Source organism: Platalea leucorodia (genome assembly GCF_965183815.1).
Source record: "Platalea leucorodia genome assembly, chromosome: 12".
NCBI lineage: Eukaryota > Metazoa > Chordata > Aves > Pelecaniformes > Threskiornithidae > Platalea > Platalea leucorodia.
The window spans coordinates 2,985,288-3,003,236 of NC_138834.1; the positions used below are offsets into that span (position 1 = coordinate 2,985,288).

Below are 17,949 nucleotides of genomic sequence, written 5' to 3' on the forward strand. Positions count from 1 at the left end.
TCTGGCTTTTCCCATTAGATATGTTATTGATTCCCTTTTGTTTAGTGCTAGCTAGGCTTTCCAATTAAGTAGTGACTTTAATTATGCCACAAAGCATATAACATAGATCTTGATTATGAACATTGGCCCATGGGATAACGAAAGGAGGACCAGCAAGGCTAAATTAAAGAGAGTCATAAAAATGAACAACCTTTTGAAAAAACCCACCTTACATTCAAATGCAGTAATTTTCCTCTTGTTACATTTTTGCAGTGTCTTTGTGTATATTAATTGTTGAAGACAAGTTCTGCATGACTGTCAGCACTAATAAATGTAGATTTAGTGGAGGCTGAATTTGATTAACTAGAGAGCATGAAAAATAACTGATTGCAATGTTGTGTTTAAATGCAGTAAGCCATTGCAGGAAGCCATTCCCTGCAATTTGTCTGCACCAGAACATACTCTTGAATACGTGAATAGTTTACCTAAGGTGGGTTGCATAACATTGACTAAAAGTTAGACATCTAATTTACGGTGATCAACTTGGCTTCCTTTATAGTCAATGGAGAAGAAGAACACACACAGGGTAGCATCGCTTACTATGTATAGTGTGTAATGTCCTCTGGAGGTCTCTCCCTCAGGAACCTAGGACAGCCAGCTTACACAGGATTTCAGGTGAATCCAAACCAAAATGTTAAATGTTCCAAGGCATAAAGAAACAAGAGGGAACTTCTCTATTAGCAAGACATGTTGAAGAATGACCTGCCAGCATGGGCAACCTGGGTAAGGTCCCCACTCAGCAGCTGTGGAGGCAGCACAGTTTTCAGCTGGGAGGAGGAGATGATCAAAAAGCTGGTTTGCATCCCTCAGTTTTTCTTCCAGATCATGAGACTAAATGTGCCTCCTGTGACCTGCACATTTACAGGTGCCTTAAACACAATTGCCGTTTTTTTAAAAAAAGTATGCTTTGGAGACTGTAGTCATTTTCTGAACTTGAAAACAGAGCGACACAATATTTTCATAGCGGAAGGAGTATTTCCTCCTTCAGAAGAGCAGTTGTGGGGTGCTGTCTTCAAATCGTGTGTGCTGTTCTTTCACAGGTAAATACATATCTGTAATGCAGAAGCACTACTGAGACGCAGCCGTGACTTGCAGCTGTGTGCTGGCATTTTAAAGTTTCTTTCATTTCCCTCTCCTGGGCCCATGGCTGGTTGTTGCCTGCTATCAGTTCCAGGGCAAAAAGGGTATTCCTGTAAATTTCTGAACTGTCATGTTATGTTACACTCCATGATACCACATTACAGGATAAAAAGAAGCAACAGAACAAGTCAGGCAATGAATTCAGGGTGGTATTTCTCTTCCTTTTATGTTTCCTTACATGTATCTCTGTTACGCTACACCTGCTATCCTTCTTACGGCTTTGAAGGAGTTCTTCTGACGGTTTGAGGTGAAGATGTTCCCCTTTTCTTTCTTAAAACATGCATGCAAATTTAGTTCTGCTGACAACGTGGGAGATGTATTATCTCCAAATGCCTTCCTGGTGTAACTTTAAAAATTAACTAGCTTTGGTTCCTATTTTACTTGGATAGGTTTCATAGTATAAGAAAGTCAAGGTTTCAGGTCACATAACATCAAGATTTTTTAGTTGTTGTTGTTGGTTGTGTCTTTGCGATAAAAACATGAACAGGCCAAAATGTCAGACAATTTACTCTTCTGTCTGAAATAAAACTGAATTGTGGACTCCAAGTTGATGCAGTGTTTCATTTTAATAGTGTCAGTTCTTGCTTGTTTTCCTCGTGTCTCCTGTTTTGAGTGAATTTAGTGCTAATAAAAGTGAGAGACTTTTAAAACTAGCCAGAGCCAGAAGTACCTGACAGTTGCAGGCTAGCAAATGGTAAGCTGCCTGTCTTGGTTCGCTTGATCTAGATGCTTTCCAAGTTTTTGTTTCTCTGAAACAGCACCTGCCAGATAAGTTGTTTGATTGTTTTATGTTGTTGAAGTATGGGGCTTCTATTTTCTGTTCCTCCAGCTTTCTGAAAAATTCTTGGCTTCTGCTGTATTGCTTCTAAACCTTCTGCTGTGGTCTCAAAAACAAACCATGGCCAAACCAGGTCACCTTGCTGGATGCAATGCCAAAGGAGGTCCAGGGACAGTTGCTTACCGTGCAGTCTGTGCACTCTCTTTCCTAAATTTCTACCAAACCAAATGGCTGTCTTAATAAGCAATCATTGTGCAGTTTTGGCCTGCATCCTTTTGGCTACAAGAATTCCTGCAGCAGCTGACTGTTCTCACCTGGAGACTTCCCTTGAAATAGGGTGTAAGCCCTGAGGAGCAGGAGCTCCAGGCCTGTGCCTCGATGCCTCCTTCGTAAAGCCAGCACCAGGCTGATCACTGTTTATTTCTTGGCTGTCCAGGCACGTTTAAATAACCCTTGTGAAGCAGGCATCATGCAGTAGGTGTTACTAAGCCTCAGAACTCCAAGGTGATGAAAAAACCCACACTCTGCATATAGTAGGAGATCAGGGCGTAAAATGTGGTGTAAAATCAGATTCCTGATCTCTGTGGTTCTCGATGATTCTGTGCATTGAGAGGAACAGTCTTGTGAGCACTGGGGAAACTCAACTGGGAAATTTCATTTTTCACACAAAATTTGTGATGGAGCTTTTAACTAGCTGTTGTGTTGTAACGGCAGGGTCACTGGGGAAAGGCACAGCATGCTCAGTGTGCGAGTAAAGGCTCTGTCTTAGAAAGATGACTAGCCTAAGTCTATAATTAATGAATATTTGAGGCAAAGTTACTCTTTGCAAAGAAACTTGGTATGGGGTGCAATTTCTTAAGTTAAGAATCCTCTGTACGTTATCCTGACCACCTCTGGTGTACAGATTAGCATAGACATGAAAATAAGGCTTGGAAAATATTCCGAATCAGCATTTCTTATCTCCTCTCCCCAGAAAGAAAGCTGGAAGGCCCTTGCTCAGCAGAAGGTTAACCGTAGTGACAGAAGAGGAGGCAACTTTATTCTCTGTTTTCTGTAGAGAATTATAATATAGCTGATATATTGTGTAGGGATCACTTAAGCAATGGCAAGAAGGCATTCGATGGAGGAGAACAGCAGCACAAATACTACCCAGCACAAATACACATCTCTGCTTATGTGTCTGAATTAAACAGAGAAAATGAGGACAATTGTCATGCAGACATCAGGCAAAATCCAAATCCCCTTGGTCTAAGAAGTGCACCTGCAGTTTTTGATGGTGGTGGTGTGGCAGGATTTATCAGTGAGGCATTAGGCAGCTTTAAATTACAGGAGATTTCATCTCTGTGCATTGATTATGCACAAAGCTCCCTGTTTCTCAGCTTCTGGAAAGGAAACCCTCTGGAGCTACATTTTACCTGGGTGAGATGCCTTCAGGTTGTTAAATAGTTCCTTAATTAGTTTATTTTCTTCTTTGCTCTAAGGGATGAGTATATTATTTATTCTGCGCTCCCAGACTTTTCTTAGTCTGCGTTTATGTATTTTGTCTTCAGAATGACCTAGCATGGGCCTAGCCCCTAGGGTAGCATGAAACACACCTCTCTGACGGAGATGGTAGTTCAGGCTTGACTAATGGTAAAATATTAATAGCAGCAATAATAATTAAAACGGTGCACTAAAATACCCTTGGGGGCTGTTGCTAAGTTAGACTGTACCCCTAAAATTCCAGAGGAAAGGCATAAATTTTAGTTATTTCCATCCGCAAAGTGAACAGTTGTCTCACTCGGCAACTGGAGTAAGCTTTCATCCTCTTCGTGGATGTTTCATTAGGACACGGTTCTCCCAGAGGGTCACGGTGCAGTTTACATTAAGCTCAAGATAAAAATGACATTGAAGCTTTGCTCCTGTATTTTCTACGCTGCCTGAAAGCAAATACATGACCTACAGCTAGTTCGTTGGCTTATTGCCTTGGTGTTATTAACCCAAGTGTACCCGAGAGGCGGGGAATTTGTGTTCAGTTTGCTCATAGAGGAGCACTCAGCTCCTTTGCCTGACAGATCTGGGAATCTCTGGAAGCAGTGGGGGGAAAGCTTCGCTAAGTACAGGTTTGAGCAAATAGTCTGGATGAAACAGGTTGAATGTGAGTGTCTACAGATGAGGGATGAAGAAGGGCATGGTTGTGAACGCAGCCTCAGTCTGCTGGGCAGACGGTTAATGGGAATAAGCTGTTCCCCCACTGCAGAGCACTCACTTCTAGGTTTCTTTCTGATGGCAGATTAAGTTCAATCTGCAAACACTGAGGATGTGACTTCAAAATGTCTGTAGGCAAGTAGGAAAAACCACCGGACAACACGGAGTGTAAAAGGAAATCGGTGCTCAGCAGGCAGAGTTGGGCAGGAGCGGTGCACGAATGTTGAAGTGCTGCAACGGCCGTGGCTTCTCCGAGTCAGGAAAAGACTAGTGTGTGCCCTTGGCCCGCTCAGATTCACAGGCATACTTCAGTATGTTGCCTGGTCTAGGACGTCTGCCTAATTTCTGTCAACCGGAGTGAAGACTAAGCATATGCTGACCTGTTTTTCTGAATTAGGATAAGAGCTCATAAATATTAAAAATCCCCATGCGTTGAAGTGTTTTGCTGCTGTGAAGTGGGCGCCCTGGATCTTAGCTTGGTGCTGGACAGCAAATGTGGCTGGATTTTTTAAAAATGTTTTTATTTCCAAATGTAACCAAAATAAAATTAAAATGTAAGAGTTTTCTGAAGTGCCCAAAATAATTAGAAGGTAAGAAACTGTTGTTAACATTTAAATTCTAAATGCACGAAATTGTTGAATACTGTGCTGTTCACCTCTAGCTAGCCTTTAATTTAAAGAAAAGCTATAAAAGTGCAATTAGGCTCCAGTCCAATGAAGCACTTAAATATGTTCCTAGTTTTAAGCGTATGAGTAACCCCAGTGAAGTTAAGACATGCTTAACTGCTTTACTTGAATACGACATTTCATAAAGTAGTTAGAGTAGACAAAGAACGATCCTGCAAGTGTCATTGGGAAAGAAGTAAGGAGGAGTAAAGTCCCATCTGCACTTCAGGATCTGACTGCCCTTAGGTTTTCACAGAGCTGGTTTTGCCCAGTGATTTATCCTGCAGGTTCCTGATCCAAAGCCCGTTGAGAGCTTTGGATGTGCTCCATCATCTCTTGTTAAAGAGGCTTGGTTTGCGGGCAGTTTCCTACCCTCGTCTACCGAGGGTAATGCGTGCGGCGCGTGGACCTCTATTTGTCCTCTCTGCTTGACTCAGCGACATGCCTTTTTATAAACATGCTGCTACTACCACCAGGCTCCCCGCTCAATCCCATATAAAGCATCTGAACATCAGGGATTTAATACTCTCATTTTCAGTGCTAAATCAATGTTCTTTATGCATTTGTTCTTGGAACACTGCTCTATTTGAACCATAATTCTTCCCACATACCATAAACTTGGTCTGTTTTCACTCTGATAGAAATTGATCATTTAAAGCAAGAGGAAAAACCCTGTGACTACTGTTTAAGCATTTCAAGGCCGTTGCTGGTTAGTCAAACCGGGTTCGCATCACCTCCGCACACCAAGCGCTGTGATTACCAGGGAGGCGTTACCTCTCTGGGCTGCGGCCAGCCTTGCAGCTGCTGGGACAGGGCAAAACGAAGAGCTGCTCACTACGGTTTTGGCAGGCGGTGAGGGGATGGGTTTACTCACTTTATGACTGACCTCCCGTTTGGTTGTTTACTCCTCCAACCATCCTGCATTTGTGCATAGGTAGAAAGAAACATTCTGCTACATAACTGGATTTGACCAGAGATTAAAGCTGGTCTCCTGCGAAATACACTGGAGCCCATTAAAGAAAGGATTGTTTGCCAAACATTGTTGTATGTCCTCCCGAGACCATAAAAAGCATGGTTAGCTGAAGTAATAGTGGAAAATGATTGCATTCCTCTATCCTCCTCCTTACCACCACGCTGCAACGTGACAGCAAACCTGTAATGAAATCCATGAAGGGCTCTGCAGCCGTTACCTTGAAAACTTTTTTATTGCCCTACATTTCTAGATAACGCTGTGATACTCAGTCTCTGTCCAGCACCAACAGCACCAGCTGGGGGACTGCGATAGTCAAAATTGAACAAAAGTACCTTGAATTTTTAATATTAAATACTTGCAGTAAATTTTTTAATAGTCAAGGATAACTTTCTGTATTTACGTATTATTTTCTGAATAACAAATAGCTTCAAGGATACAGCAAACTGTTCTGTGCAAATGGAAGATGGTGAGTTTACTCTTATACATTATTTATTGAAAATTATTCCTCTGATTTCATCCACTCCACTATTTTTTTCTTTATGTCTGGCAGGGACTTGGAGTGCAATGGGAGAGACATTTTAGAGAAGGTGGCATCTTAAGATATGCAGTTCACTTTTGGATATCCGGGCTGTTACCTTCTCACTCCCTCCAGACATGCTGGGATTAATTCTTCCTTTGCCATAAATATCCTTTTTTGGGATCTTGACGCATCACCTTGAGTAGAAGAGTACTTCTTAATGGGAAATCTGCTAGAAATCACTGTTGGAAATGCAGCTAAATAGCTGACTTCACATTGCTAGCTGGAGAGTAATGACCCTTGGTGGCAGGAACGAGAAGTGGTGCCACAGGGTAGCAGCCAATTTTGTGAATGCACCCTAGAAAACATTTTCTGGCTTCTTGAGTGGCTCTTTGTGAGTCTTCCCTATTGGAAATGTGAGGTCTTACTTTTGGTGAAGCACTGGGATGGGAGTATTTTCTCTTTCCTCCATAGACAGCGTAGTACCCAGAATTAAGCTTCAAAAACTTGCACAAAAGGTAATGTTTCCTGAATATATTTTGCTGGTAAGAACTTCGAATCAAAGCACTGCTGTTGTGGATTGGGAAAATGCCTTTAGTTTTGCCTTTATTTAGTATCACTTCATTGGTTTCACTGATGTTTATATTTCACTTAGATTCAAGTTCAAAGAACTCTTCAATCTCAAAATACCATCTTAATGTTTAATTTTTTTAGGGCAACTCTTGTCTAGTCTTTACCTTTAACGCATGCAAGCTAAAAATCCAATTGGAACAGGGACCAGGATCTTCCGGAAATCTTGAGAATCACTTGACAAATCTGAATAAGCCATTAGTGTTTAGTCACCTAAAACTCGGCAGAATACATGTCATTTGGAACTTAGCTGGGCTCTTCCTTAAATTTAAGTGCAGCACCATTAAAATGAAGTCGCACGGGGGATACATTTTCTTTGGGGATTTTTGAAAAGCGTTTGAAAGCAGATTTCGGCTCCTCCATTAATTTCCAATCAGCCTAATGCTTTGTGATGCAGCTTGCATACAGCCACAGGCAGATCTGGATGGGCACACTAGGGGATAGAGTGGAAATTTCTTACAGATGGTATTTCAAAACATATTAGTGACTCAAGTTAAGTTACCAAAAAAAGGCAAATACTTTTTAACACAGAAGGATCTGAGCATGAGCTTTTAGCCATTTTTCACGTTAATAAAGGGGCTTGTTTTAAAAGTGATTGGAGCTAGTTTTAGCATTTTTATATATGTAAATCAATATGAGTATTAGACATGATGGCATGTTTCTAGAATTGTTTGCCTGAGGAAAGCCAAAAATAGCTTACTGAAATGCAGGGCCTCTTATTTCATGTGTGTGGCAGCTACTTTTGAAGAGTATAATAATCTTAAATGTAAGGCTTAATATTCTTTACAGGTGGGGCCATCTTCATGTTGCATGTGTTAACTGTGCATATATATTGTGCTATCGGTCACTGCCTGACGGTTCTCAAGGCTTTCTACCATGCACATAAAATAATTTGTCATAGAGACAAGAGGAATTAAGCCAAATAGAGCAGCAAGCATGTTAAAAAACAAAAGATACAAACATGTGTTGGTTTGTTTTTGTGCAGAGAAATTAGTCCTAGTCATACTGGTCTGGAATTCAAACAGAAAGGAAAAAAGACAAAAATGGATGTCTGCTTCTCAGGGAACACTTGTCCCACGTGTACCATTGCAGCTTCATGGGGAGCTTTAACCTACCTGCAGAACTGCCTGTGTCACAGCTGGAAAGGGCTCTCTCCTTCATGGAAGTATTACGGACAGAAATTCCTGTAAATTTGGTCTTTTCTGTAGGAAATAGGACAGAGAAGAGAGAATTCTAAGGTATAAAAGACATTTATTTTAAACAGGCTGCTGCTGGTGTTCATTCTGCAAATCTTACAGGCATGAAGTCCAGTTGTTCAGCCTGGGAATGTGGGAGATTCCCAGGAGCAGATATATGTGTGCTGGTAAACTCGTGGCGTATTGCAATGATTTTTTTTCTGGTTGATATTAAAGGATACTTTTCCTTGATACAGGAGGTGTTTGAGATTAGTACAGAAACAAGGATTTGGCCTGATTTCTTTCTGATGAATGCGAGTGATTTCTTTTTAAGACTTTTGGATGCAAAACACGGAATAGTGTGTCAAGGAGGCATGCAAAAAAAGCTGCTGGGAATTCCCACAATATGGAGTAGGTTTAAGCTGTCAGTTTATTATAATCCTGAAAATGACCATCAACATCACTGTGTGCCAGAAAAGCTGGAGGATAGATTATTTTGTTTGACTTCCCCTGACTCCCCTTTAACATGAAGCACTGAAACACTGTGGGAGGAGGAACAGACACAGTTTGTACTCAGGAGCAGTTGAGGAGGTGTCTTTATTTTAATGAATTTCTTCTTCAGGGATAACTGCTGAGGACGTGGTGCATGGAGTGTGGCCAAGGGAACGGCTAAGTCAGGTAGAAGTTAGCGAGGGAAGTCGCCCATTTCCAGACCGTAAAGTCATGACAGAGGAGTATTTTAAATAACGCATACTCTGAAGATGATCTCTCGAGCAATAGAAAGGGCAGTCGTTTCTTCGGCATTACGTTTAGTTCTCGCAAAACTGTCACTCAGTTTGTTCTTCCAAGAAGAATCAGTCAGTAGAGCTCCAAATTGGCTTTTGTTGGTTTGGCAAACACTTTGCTGAGGACCCAAAAAAGGGATGGGTACGGGAAGTCAGTGTTAATGCTGCACATCCGAATACTGACGGGAGCGTTATAGTACTTGCAGAGGTGGAGGGAAAACTGTCCCAATTTATTTAGCTGTCGCTCAGGAGAGGAAATTCACCCACCAAACCCTTTGTTCATCAGGGTTGGTGGTTTTTTGGAGCTGCCTAGACTACCAAGCTTACAGCACCAACACGAATTGCACTGTATCTTGTATCTGCCCTTCCCCAAGTCAATTCAGGAAAAAGGAGAGGGCGTTGATTTTACTTCTGTATGATAAATCAAAATGGAGGCTGCTCCATAAAGCAACACAGACTGTGAAGAAATAGCCATGGTAAAAAGGTATCTTCTGGAATCACCAGATTTTCTAGGCTTTTTCTGAAAGCAACCGTCACTTCTCTTTTTACCTTAGTTGTAAAAACAATGGGCTGCTTCTCTCGAGATACATAGAGCATCAGTGTTCTGTACCACTGCTCCCTTATTCACAGCTGTGAGTATTTATATTACATGATTCTTAGGGAATGCTGTCCTTGAGCTGCAAAACAGGAGGAAAAAGTAAGTGCCAGTCTTGAACTCAAAAATTTACTGTTTGTTTTTTTTCTTTCCGTTTGAATACAGCAGAAAAATCCATCCTTAAATAGAAAGAGAATGTTATGGCATAATACAGTTAACTCCTTCTGTTGAGGAGGAGAATTAATTAGGAAGGAGTTGGAGCCCTCTGCCTGACAGATTCATGATCCATGAAGCTAATCAGTTTGTAGCCTGTCCTTGCTTTTGCCACGGACTGGTCAGCAGCTGAATCCCGTGCTGGGGAAGGAGATGTCTGCGGCTTGTCACATTTTCACTGTTGTGCCAATACGGAACAAGAATGTAACACTAGTTTATTTCTGCATCTGAAAAGTTAGTGTTACATCTAGCACTAGCTGCAAAGCCTCAGTGGTTTTCTGGAGAAAGAAATCAGGCATTGAACTAGCCACTGAATTTAGTGATTTAGCTGTTGTAAATTGTCTGAGCCTACAGAAGTCACAGCAGCATTTAGGTACTAGAAGGTAACCATGTATGTAAGATTACTCTGAGCCTTTGGTTTAACTGGGTTCAAAACACACATTGACCTGGTGATCTGTTAGCACTAATGAGCAAGGATTCAATAATCTTTTTAATATTTATCTTTGTCCTTTCATTGATCATGTGCCCAATGAAGTGCTGTTCCGCCTCTTGCCCCTGCTGTGGCTATAACACGCGAACACAGACCATTCTGCAGCGTTCAAGGCATGGAGCATGCTGGGGGTTTGTGACAGAACTGCAGAGCAGGTTTCTTCATGCCCAGCAATTTCATCAAGTTTGTGAAGGAGAGAAACCCACAGTCATCTCCATCCCAGTGGCTCATTGGAAAAACATATCTTGTGTTAAATACTTTAAAGATTCATGAAGCAGCTTTAATTTTGTTTGCATTTCTTCCTGAAGGGTAAAGCTGTCAGAAATCTCTAAATGCATTGCCTAATCCATTTCCAAACTCAGTATATTAAGGTCTGCAAGCAAAACTCATTTTTGGAGCTTAGCAAGTATGCAGACAGGAGAGAAGGCAGGAGAAAAAAGAGCAGGAAAGATTTCTCTTTCCTTTTGGTAATGCACTGAACTACCTGCACGGCTGTAGTGTCAGCCCTTCACAAAAAAATAGCGCAACTCAAGTGGACTGTAAGATCAGCTCTGATAAAAAGAGGACTTAACGTGTTTCCGTTGCATCAGATACAAAGAGTAAATACAGCTATCAAGGAATGAAGGTTCAGACAAAAGAAAATTTCCTTCCCTTTATTGCCTACAAGCTCACATGAGCAGGCTCGTGTGCAGCTGAGAAGCTTTTGTTTTCTCGTTGTCCCAGTTTCTAATCTATGACCTTCTTTGTGTTCGTACATGAGGTTTTTTCCAAGGTCCTGCTCTGCCAGCTGAAGAGCCTTTCCTGTTTTCTCACGCCCGCTCGCAACTGGGCACAGGGGGCTGGCTGGGAAACGCTCATTTACGGAACCGGTTCAATGCAAGAGAAAGAATGAGTGAAAATCATCTCTAGAGTAGAGAAAAATGATCTGACGTCAAGCTCTCTGTCACGTACGAAGGCGATACCTCTGGGTTGCCAGCTGAGCTCTGCAGTAGCCAATACAGAGCAAGAACACTCAAAGACTCTTCCCAAGACAGCAGCAGGATGCCTCAGGTTCGATGCTTGGCATGTTGTACGAAGGTGCCTGAAGGGCCGTGTCACATATCGGGTCTAATCCGGCCTCAGCTGGTCCACGGAAGTGATTAGCCATGGCATCGTCAGTCTTTGCTTGGAATTGCTACTGCTAAATGCATCCAGCGGCGTGTTTCTCTGCAGCGTACCTGTCTGCCCTGGAGAGGCACTGCTGCTCATGCAGACCTCAAGTCCTTTGCTGGTGATACACCGTGAGACCTGATGACAGTTCATAATACTAATTTAGAATCACAGTCATATTAAATGTGAGCTATGCCTGGCGAGCTTAGACCATCGTCTCAGCTACCACAGCGGTCAAATGTATGCTCTAAGTTCCTCCCCAACTCAGTAGTGTTAGACAGATGTTAATGAGGCCAAGATTTGGCTACCAATTACTGTAATTGTCCTCCCTCACCTGGTTGCCGCAGTTCATAATGTGATCGGACCAAGTGCAGGGAAGTGGAGACCATGGTGGTACCCAGTTCCCTTCCCTGGCAGGGTGCTGGGCGTAGTGCTGGTGCTGTGGGCTCCCCAGGCAGGGCGGCCAAGCCTCTGCTCCCTGAGGAGGGCTGCCTTAAACACCCAGGCACTTTACTGCACAGTGTCAGGGCTGCCAGAAGTGGATGATTTCTTAATTTCTTACCAAAGTCCTTTTGGTTGAAGCGTATAAGGGCGTGCCTTGTTAGGACCCCTTCATACAGTTTGATGTCTTCACCTTCTGCTTACTTGTCTTGTCAAAATAAATAATAGAAGTGATTAGTCTCATGTTAAGCTCCTCCATCTTTAGCTCATAGATTTCTTGCGCAATGCTTTTCCTGTGTTTCCAGGCTGCTGCTCCAGCCATTTTGTGAGAGGATGCCCTATGCCTTATGGAAAGTCAATAGGCTTGTTATGGCCTTACTTTTCCTGGGACTTCTCTGGAACGACCTCTCTCCTGCTGCCATGCTCCAGGGCCAAAACCAAGGGCTGCACCAAGGAGGACTTCACGTGTCCTCCTGACACTCTGACTTTCTCACCCTCACATACAGGCACGAGCGACCGATTGTTCTGTTGCAATGCACTCGGTCTGTTGTCAGCATCCCGCCAAGAACGAAGCTGCAAAAGCCTTGTAGTGTGACAGTGGGCACGGTTGTGCTTTGATGCACGGTTGAGCATCCTTGCGTGTGACTTGGTAATGCCATTATTTGGCTCAGAGCGTCAATTGCTGGTTAGAGTTTCTTGGAATGAAGGAAGTATTAACTGTAAATGGCTGCAGCTGGTATCTAATTACAGAATACATTGGGAAGCACTTGGGCGACAATCCAACGAAGCACTGAAGCACCCGCTGATTTTTAAGGAAAGGCCCCTTGACTGGGATTGCTCATGCTCTCAGACATCATCAGAAGTGTTTGATAGTGTGCTGGGTTTGGCTGGGACAGAGTTAATTTTCCTCACAGTAGCTGGTATGGGGCCGTGTTTTGGATTTGTGCTGGAAGCAGCATTGCTAACGCAGGGATGGTTTCGCTGTTGCTGAGCAGGGCTGACACAGAGTCAAGGCCTTTGCTGCTGCTCCCCCCACCCCAGCAGCGAGCAGGCTGGGGGCACCAGGAGCGGGGAGGGGACACGGCCGGGACAGCTGACCCCCGCTGCCCAAAGGGCTGTTCCATGCCGCATGGCGTCATGCTCAGCACCTAAAGCTGGGGGAAGGAGGAGGAAGGGGGGGGACGTTCGGAGTGATGGCGTTTGTCTTCCCAAGGAACCGTTACGCGTGATGGAGCCCTGCTTTCCTGGGGATGGCTGAGCACCCGCCTGCCCATGGGAAGGAGAGAGTGAATTCCTTGGTTTGCTTTGCTTGTGTGGGCAGTTTTTGCTTTACCTATTAAAGCATCTTTATCTCAGCCCACGAGTTTTCTCACTTTTACTCTTCTGATTCTCTCCCCCATCCCACCAGGGGGGAGCAAGCAAGCAGCTGGGTGGGGCTTAGTTGCCAGCTAGGGTTAAAGCACGATGGTTAGTGGACCGGTACTTTCTCCTGACTACCTCAGCACATCCATCTCGTTTTCTGAAGTGACTTAAGGAGTTGGGAGTTCAAGGTTGACTGGAAGTCTGCAGGAAATAAACTCCTAAATCACTGCTGGACTTTGAAAAGTCTGCTCAGCTGGACAGCTTCTTTTGCTGTTCTTCATCCTTGCTGTAATAAATAAAATTATGACAGCTTTTAAACCACTGCTAAATTTTGAGGTTTGCCTTTGCTCATGTAGATGTTCCTGTTGCAGTGGGGTTACCCAAGATATTCTGATAAGTAATGGTTGGAACACTCATTCTAAATGCAGACATAATGCAGTTTTTCAACTATGTCCTGCTAACGGAGAAAGGGGAGAACTGACAGAAGGAAGGTTGCAGTGGGAAGCGATAGGAATGACTTAACCCAGGTGGGATAATGAATTCAAAACAGCCTTTTCTCTAAAGCAATCCATGATGCCTCACAATACAAGTAATCATTGAGAACCACGGCATGAAAAGTCTTGTGAACTGGTGAGACCGTGGAGTCACACTTAGGATAATAATGCATTGATTTAATATGACAAAGAACAAATAAATCAAAATTGGAGGTTATGGTTTAGGTGTGCTGGTTTTAAAACTTGAATTAGAAATACCGATTTTCTCAGACTGTAAGTGGGAGGATGGAGGAAAAGCCCTGGGGATTAGTCCTTCTCAACCTTTCAGTCTGGACAGGAACGTGTGGCTGGGTGCCCAGGTGTTTCACTCCACTTACCAATAAAACAAATACTTTTTATTCCAGAAAAGTTAAGCAAAATTTCTTGATCAGAAGATAAAGGAAGCCCAACCTAATCCACTGAGGTCTTGCATTATTTCAGTGGCTCCATGTCTTTTCCGAGGCAAAATACTTTGGTCTTTCCACACATGCCTCTCTGCTTCTGACGTTTGTGCTCATCCTACCTTTCCTTGGATTGCTCCTCCCTCCACGTTGCAAGTGCTGCTTTGGCTGTCCTCTCATTCTCACTGCACTTCCTCCTCCTCCTCCTCCTCCTCCGCCACAGCCTCCTCACTGTCTCCCGACTTCAGCTACGTGGTTTCTTTGCTTCCCTTCTTTCCTGCTAGCTCTGAGGGCTGATGCAGAGTCCCACCAGGACGCATGGCCTGGGGTGGGCTCCCTCCTCTGCCTCACTCCCACCAGCAGTGCACCCGCTCCCTGGGTACCGCTCCAATTGACTGAGATGCAATTTGCTATGTCCTGCTGATACAAGTGAGGCTCTGAAGCAAATCGCTGTCGGATCAAAGATGTCCCTCATCAAGGGAAATCTTGCAAGGTCCATGTGTTTAGCTGATGGCTCTTACCTGTTAGTGAAGTATTCCTGATGGACTCCTTTGATGTGTTGGTGTGGTCAAGAGGAAAATCACATTCAAAAAGAAATTCAAAAAGGAGGCTGTGTCAGAGCATTCACACCTCCTGTAAATCTCTGTCCTTGTTCCAGGGTTATTTTTAGATTGTGTAAGAATGCTGCTTAGCCAGAAGTTTTACACGGTGGTCCTCGGTATGGTACAGACCACCAGCAAGCTGCTAGTAGGTAGCTGTAGTAACACCGTAATCAATGACAAGTACGAAGGTGTCTGAGCAAATGGTGCTGGGATGAGTAGGAATTATGCATAATTGCACTTTACTAGAACTCATAACTGATTTCCAGAGGTTACCCAACAGTCAAGCGTTTGTCACCCTCCCCATCCCCATGACTGCTGATAGTGGGAAAAAAAGGTGATTGTTATGCCAAAGTAATGAGCAAAGAGGTCAGAAAGTTTGATAAGAGCAGGAAAAGTCATTTCCTATGATATCATTAGCAGTATTTTAGAGAGCAGGTTCAGTAATTGCTATGGTAATTCTGAATGGCTTTTGACTGTGAGAACACGTAGGTAATTTTTTAATGTTAGCATCTTTGCTAGTGGGAGAGAATTCCATTAAAATAAGGCAGTATGGTGTTACAGAGGGGCATGGGAAGCCCAGGCTCTGCTCTGCGCTGTGTGACTTCTCCAGGCCTCGGTTTTTCTTCTCAAAATGCTCTCATGGTGACATACATGCATCAGTCAGCAAGCACGAAAGGAAGTTGTGGCTCTCGGCAGGTAGCTGCCTACCAAGTTGATGTCTCAGATGGAGCAGGTCTGTTTTGCAAATATTTTGGCAAGTGCATGCCTGCACGACAAACATTGTGCATTTGTTATTGCTGCGCAAACTGCAAAATCAGAAAGGGTGGCAAGTGCTCTTTGTATGTGTGGATGCAGGTTTCAAAAGTAGGAGCTCTAATAAGGGGTTAACAGCAGACCTTCTGATGGTTCCCCTGGGAGCACACACAGGCTATGGTATTGTGGGCCTTCTCCAGGCTGTTTTTGAGTGAAGTCATTGGTATTTCTTTGGTTTTCAAGAGATGCTTTTAACCTTCCAGAGAACGAGAGCCGCTACAAGTCTGTGTGCATGCAGATACCCTGTGGTTTTCACTGAGTTGATGGAAAGTTTAGCTGCTCCCAGCTACGTTGCTTCTTTTGAGCTTTTACCACATCTTTGGGGTTAGAAAGAACAACGCCTGCAAGTCCCTGTATGCTGGAGAGCAACGAGGAGAGGACACTCTTCAGTGTATTTTACCTCCCAGTGGCTACTTGGGTTTTAATTCTTTCTTTCTTCTCTCCAGGTGCAAACAGATGACCTACCCAGATGACCTGCCCCAGATCTCCGTGGTCTTCATATTTGTAAACGAGGCACTCTCTGTCATCCTGCGCTCTGTGCACAGTGTTGTGAATCACACCCCTTCGCACTTGCTCAAGGAGATCATTCTGGTGGATGACAACAGTGACAATGGTGAACATACGTAATTTTTCCTCCGAGTACTCTATCCTATGTAGTTAACGGACATGAAATGTAAATCAAAGGGAGTTTGGTCACTACTAGCTGAAATTCTTTTTTTTTAATGTTGGGATGAAACAGCATTGAGTCATTCTGCATTTAAACAGCCGGGGGAGGAAGGTCATGTAGGCCAACGCTGATTTATGGCTAATAAGCTAGATCATCGGTTGGTGTAAACTAACATACCTCCGTTGAAGGCAGTAGAATTTACAGGAGTTTCTGTTTGTTGATGAGAGGGTTGAGTGAGCCACTTGCACAAAGCTGTGAGTAAATATTAACTGTTTGTATAATAAATAAACATTATGTGGATAAACCCTGCTGATTTCATGGAAATCCTCACAGGATGAGTGACGTTTGTATAGGGAATCTTAATATAGAAATGACACTTTTCTCCAAATTTTCGGATCCAGAGGAATATCATCATTAATAGACTGAAAGTTTAAAACCTGCTTCCAAGGAAAAGTGGGGCTACAGATTCTCTTAAAGATAGTTTCTAGTCTTTTACATGACAGCACACTCTGCTTCTTCATGATTTAAACAGGGGTTGATAATATCTGATTTTGAGTCTGATTTTTCTTTTTTTGAGGTAGGGAGTAAATCAGACTATGAGAATGAAACAGAATGGGCACAAAGCACATGCAACTTTCAGGTCATCTCGTTCATTAACGTAAAAATAACACTCCTGTTACAGCAATCCAAACTCAAAATATTGGTGAGCATATAGGGTGCTATTGATCAACATGTTTCACGGGATGGTGGGGTTTGAAGAACTTTTAGGATACAGGTGACTAACAGTGTTGTGGTGTTTTAAGTTGTTAGACCTTAGACTTCTAGAACTGTTGCAGCTTCTCAAATCAGATTTGTTAAAATAAGGCTTAAGGTTAACATTTCCTCCACAGATCAACAGCTTTAAATCTTCCAGTTTTAAGTTGCTGTTCCTCTTCAAGATCCCCAAAGAGAAAGGAGGGTTGAGAGAACGAATCACTGAAAGAAAAATAAGTTCAAAACCTATAGATTTAAGAAACCTTTTGTCTAATTCTGCTTTCAGTTACGGCGGTGTAACCTGTGGAGTAATTATGTGAGATTGCAAAGTGTTTGAGTCAATGTAATACAGGGGAGAATTGGACTCGTTGTTTCTCAGTGAACTCTTACACGGCTTTTCTCTGTCATTCTTCTAGATAACTGGAGATTTATCAGGTCTTTGATTCCGATGATAATGATTCTACTGTGTAATATAGATCAGAAGAATGAGGCTTCTAATGTCCTGGAAGCTTCTACTAGTTTTCCTAATAAATATGTTTGAGTAAAAGCCTCATTATGAGTAAGTTGCAGTGTAAATGAATTACCAAACTAGATTGATTTAAAAAATACAGAGACCATTTTGGTAATTTGCCTGTTTATAAGCCTATTGAAATGAAGCTGAATAAAAGAGTGAATGAGTTCTGCTCCATCTGTGGTTGAATGCCTGAAAATGAACAAAAGAGAAGCAGCCTATTTGAAATCTTCAATATCCATTTGGTTCAACAGGGAAGAAGCCTGGTATTGAGGAGTCTTAATTATATTTAAGGGAAAACCCTTAAAATTAAGGGAAAGTAATGCTGATCTGAATTAGGTCTTGACCCAAAATCCATTGAGGTTGTTTTTCAAACTCTTACTAAATAGCATAAATCAGAAAAAACAATCACCTGTCGCCCATGTTGCACTGCTGTAAGGTCAGAATTGCTCCTCCAGAGGCCAGTTGTAACCTAATGCAAATCATCAGAGAATTAGAATAGTAATTATTTTAAAATATTTAGACAAACT

The 17,949-nt window shown here is 42.8% G+C and overlaps 1 protein-coding gene across 1 annotated transcript in view; it reads left to right on the plus strand.

The window, feature by feature from the left end:
• GALNT9 (polypeptide N-acetylgalactosaminyltransferase 9) overlaps positions 1-17,949 on the plus strand; it is a gene marked incomplete at both ends in the record, with an annotated part of 156,935 nt that overhangs the window by 40,018 nt on the left and 98,968 nt on the right. Inside the window, one exon of the mRNA XM_082324928.1 lies at positions 15,935-16,101. Within this exon, the coding sequence (XP_082181054.1) occupies positions 15,935-16,101 (167 nt within the window). The remainder of the gene's footprint in view (positions 1-15,934; positions 16,102-17,949) is intronic.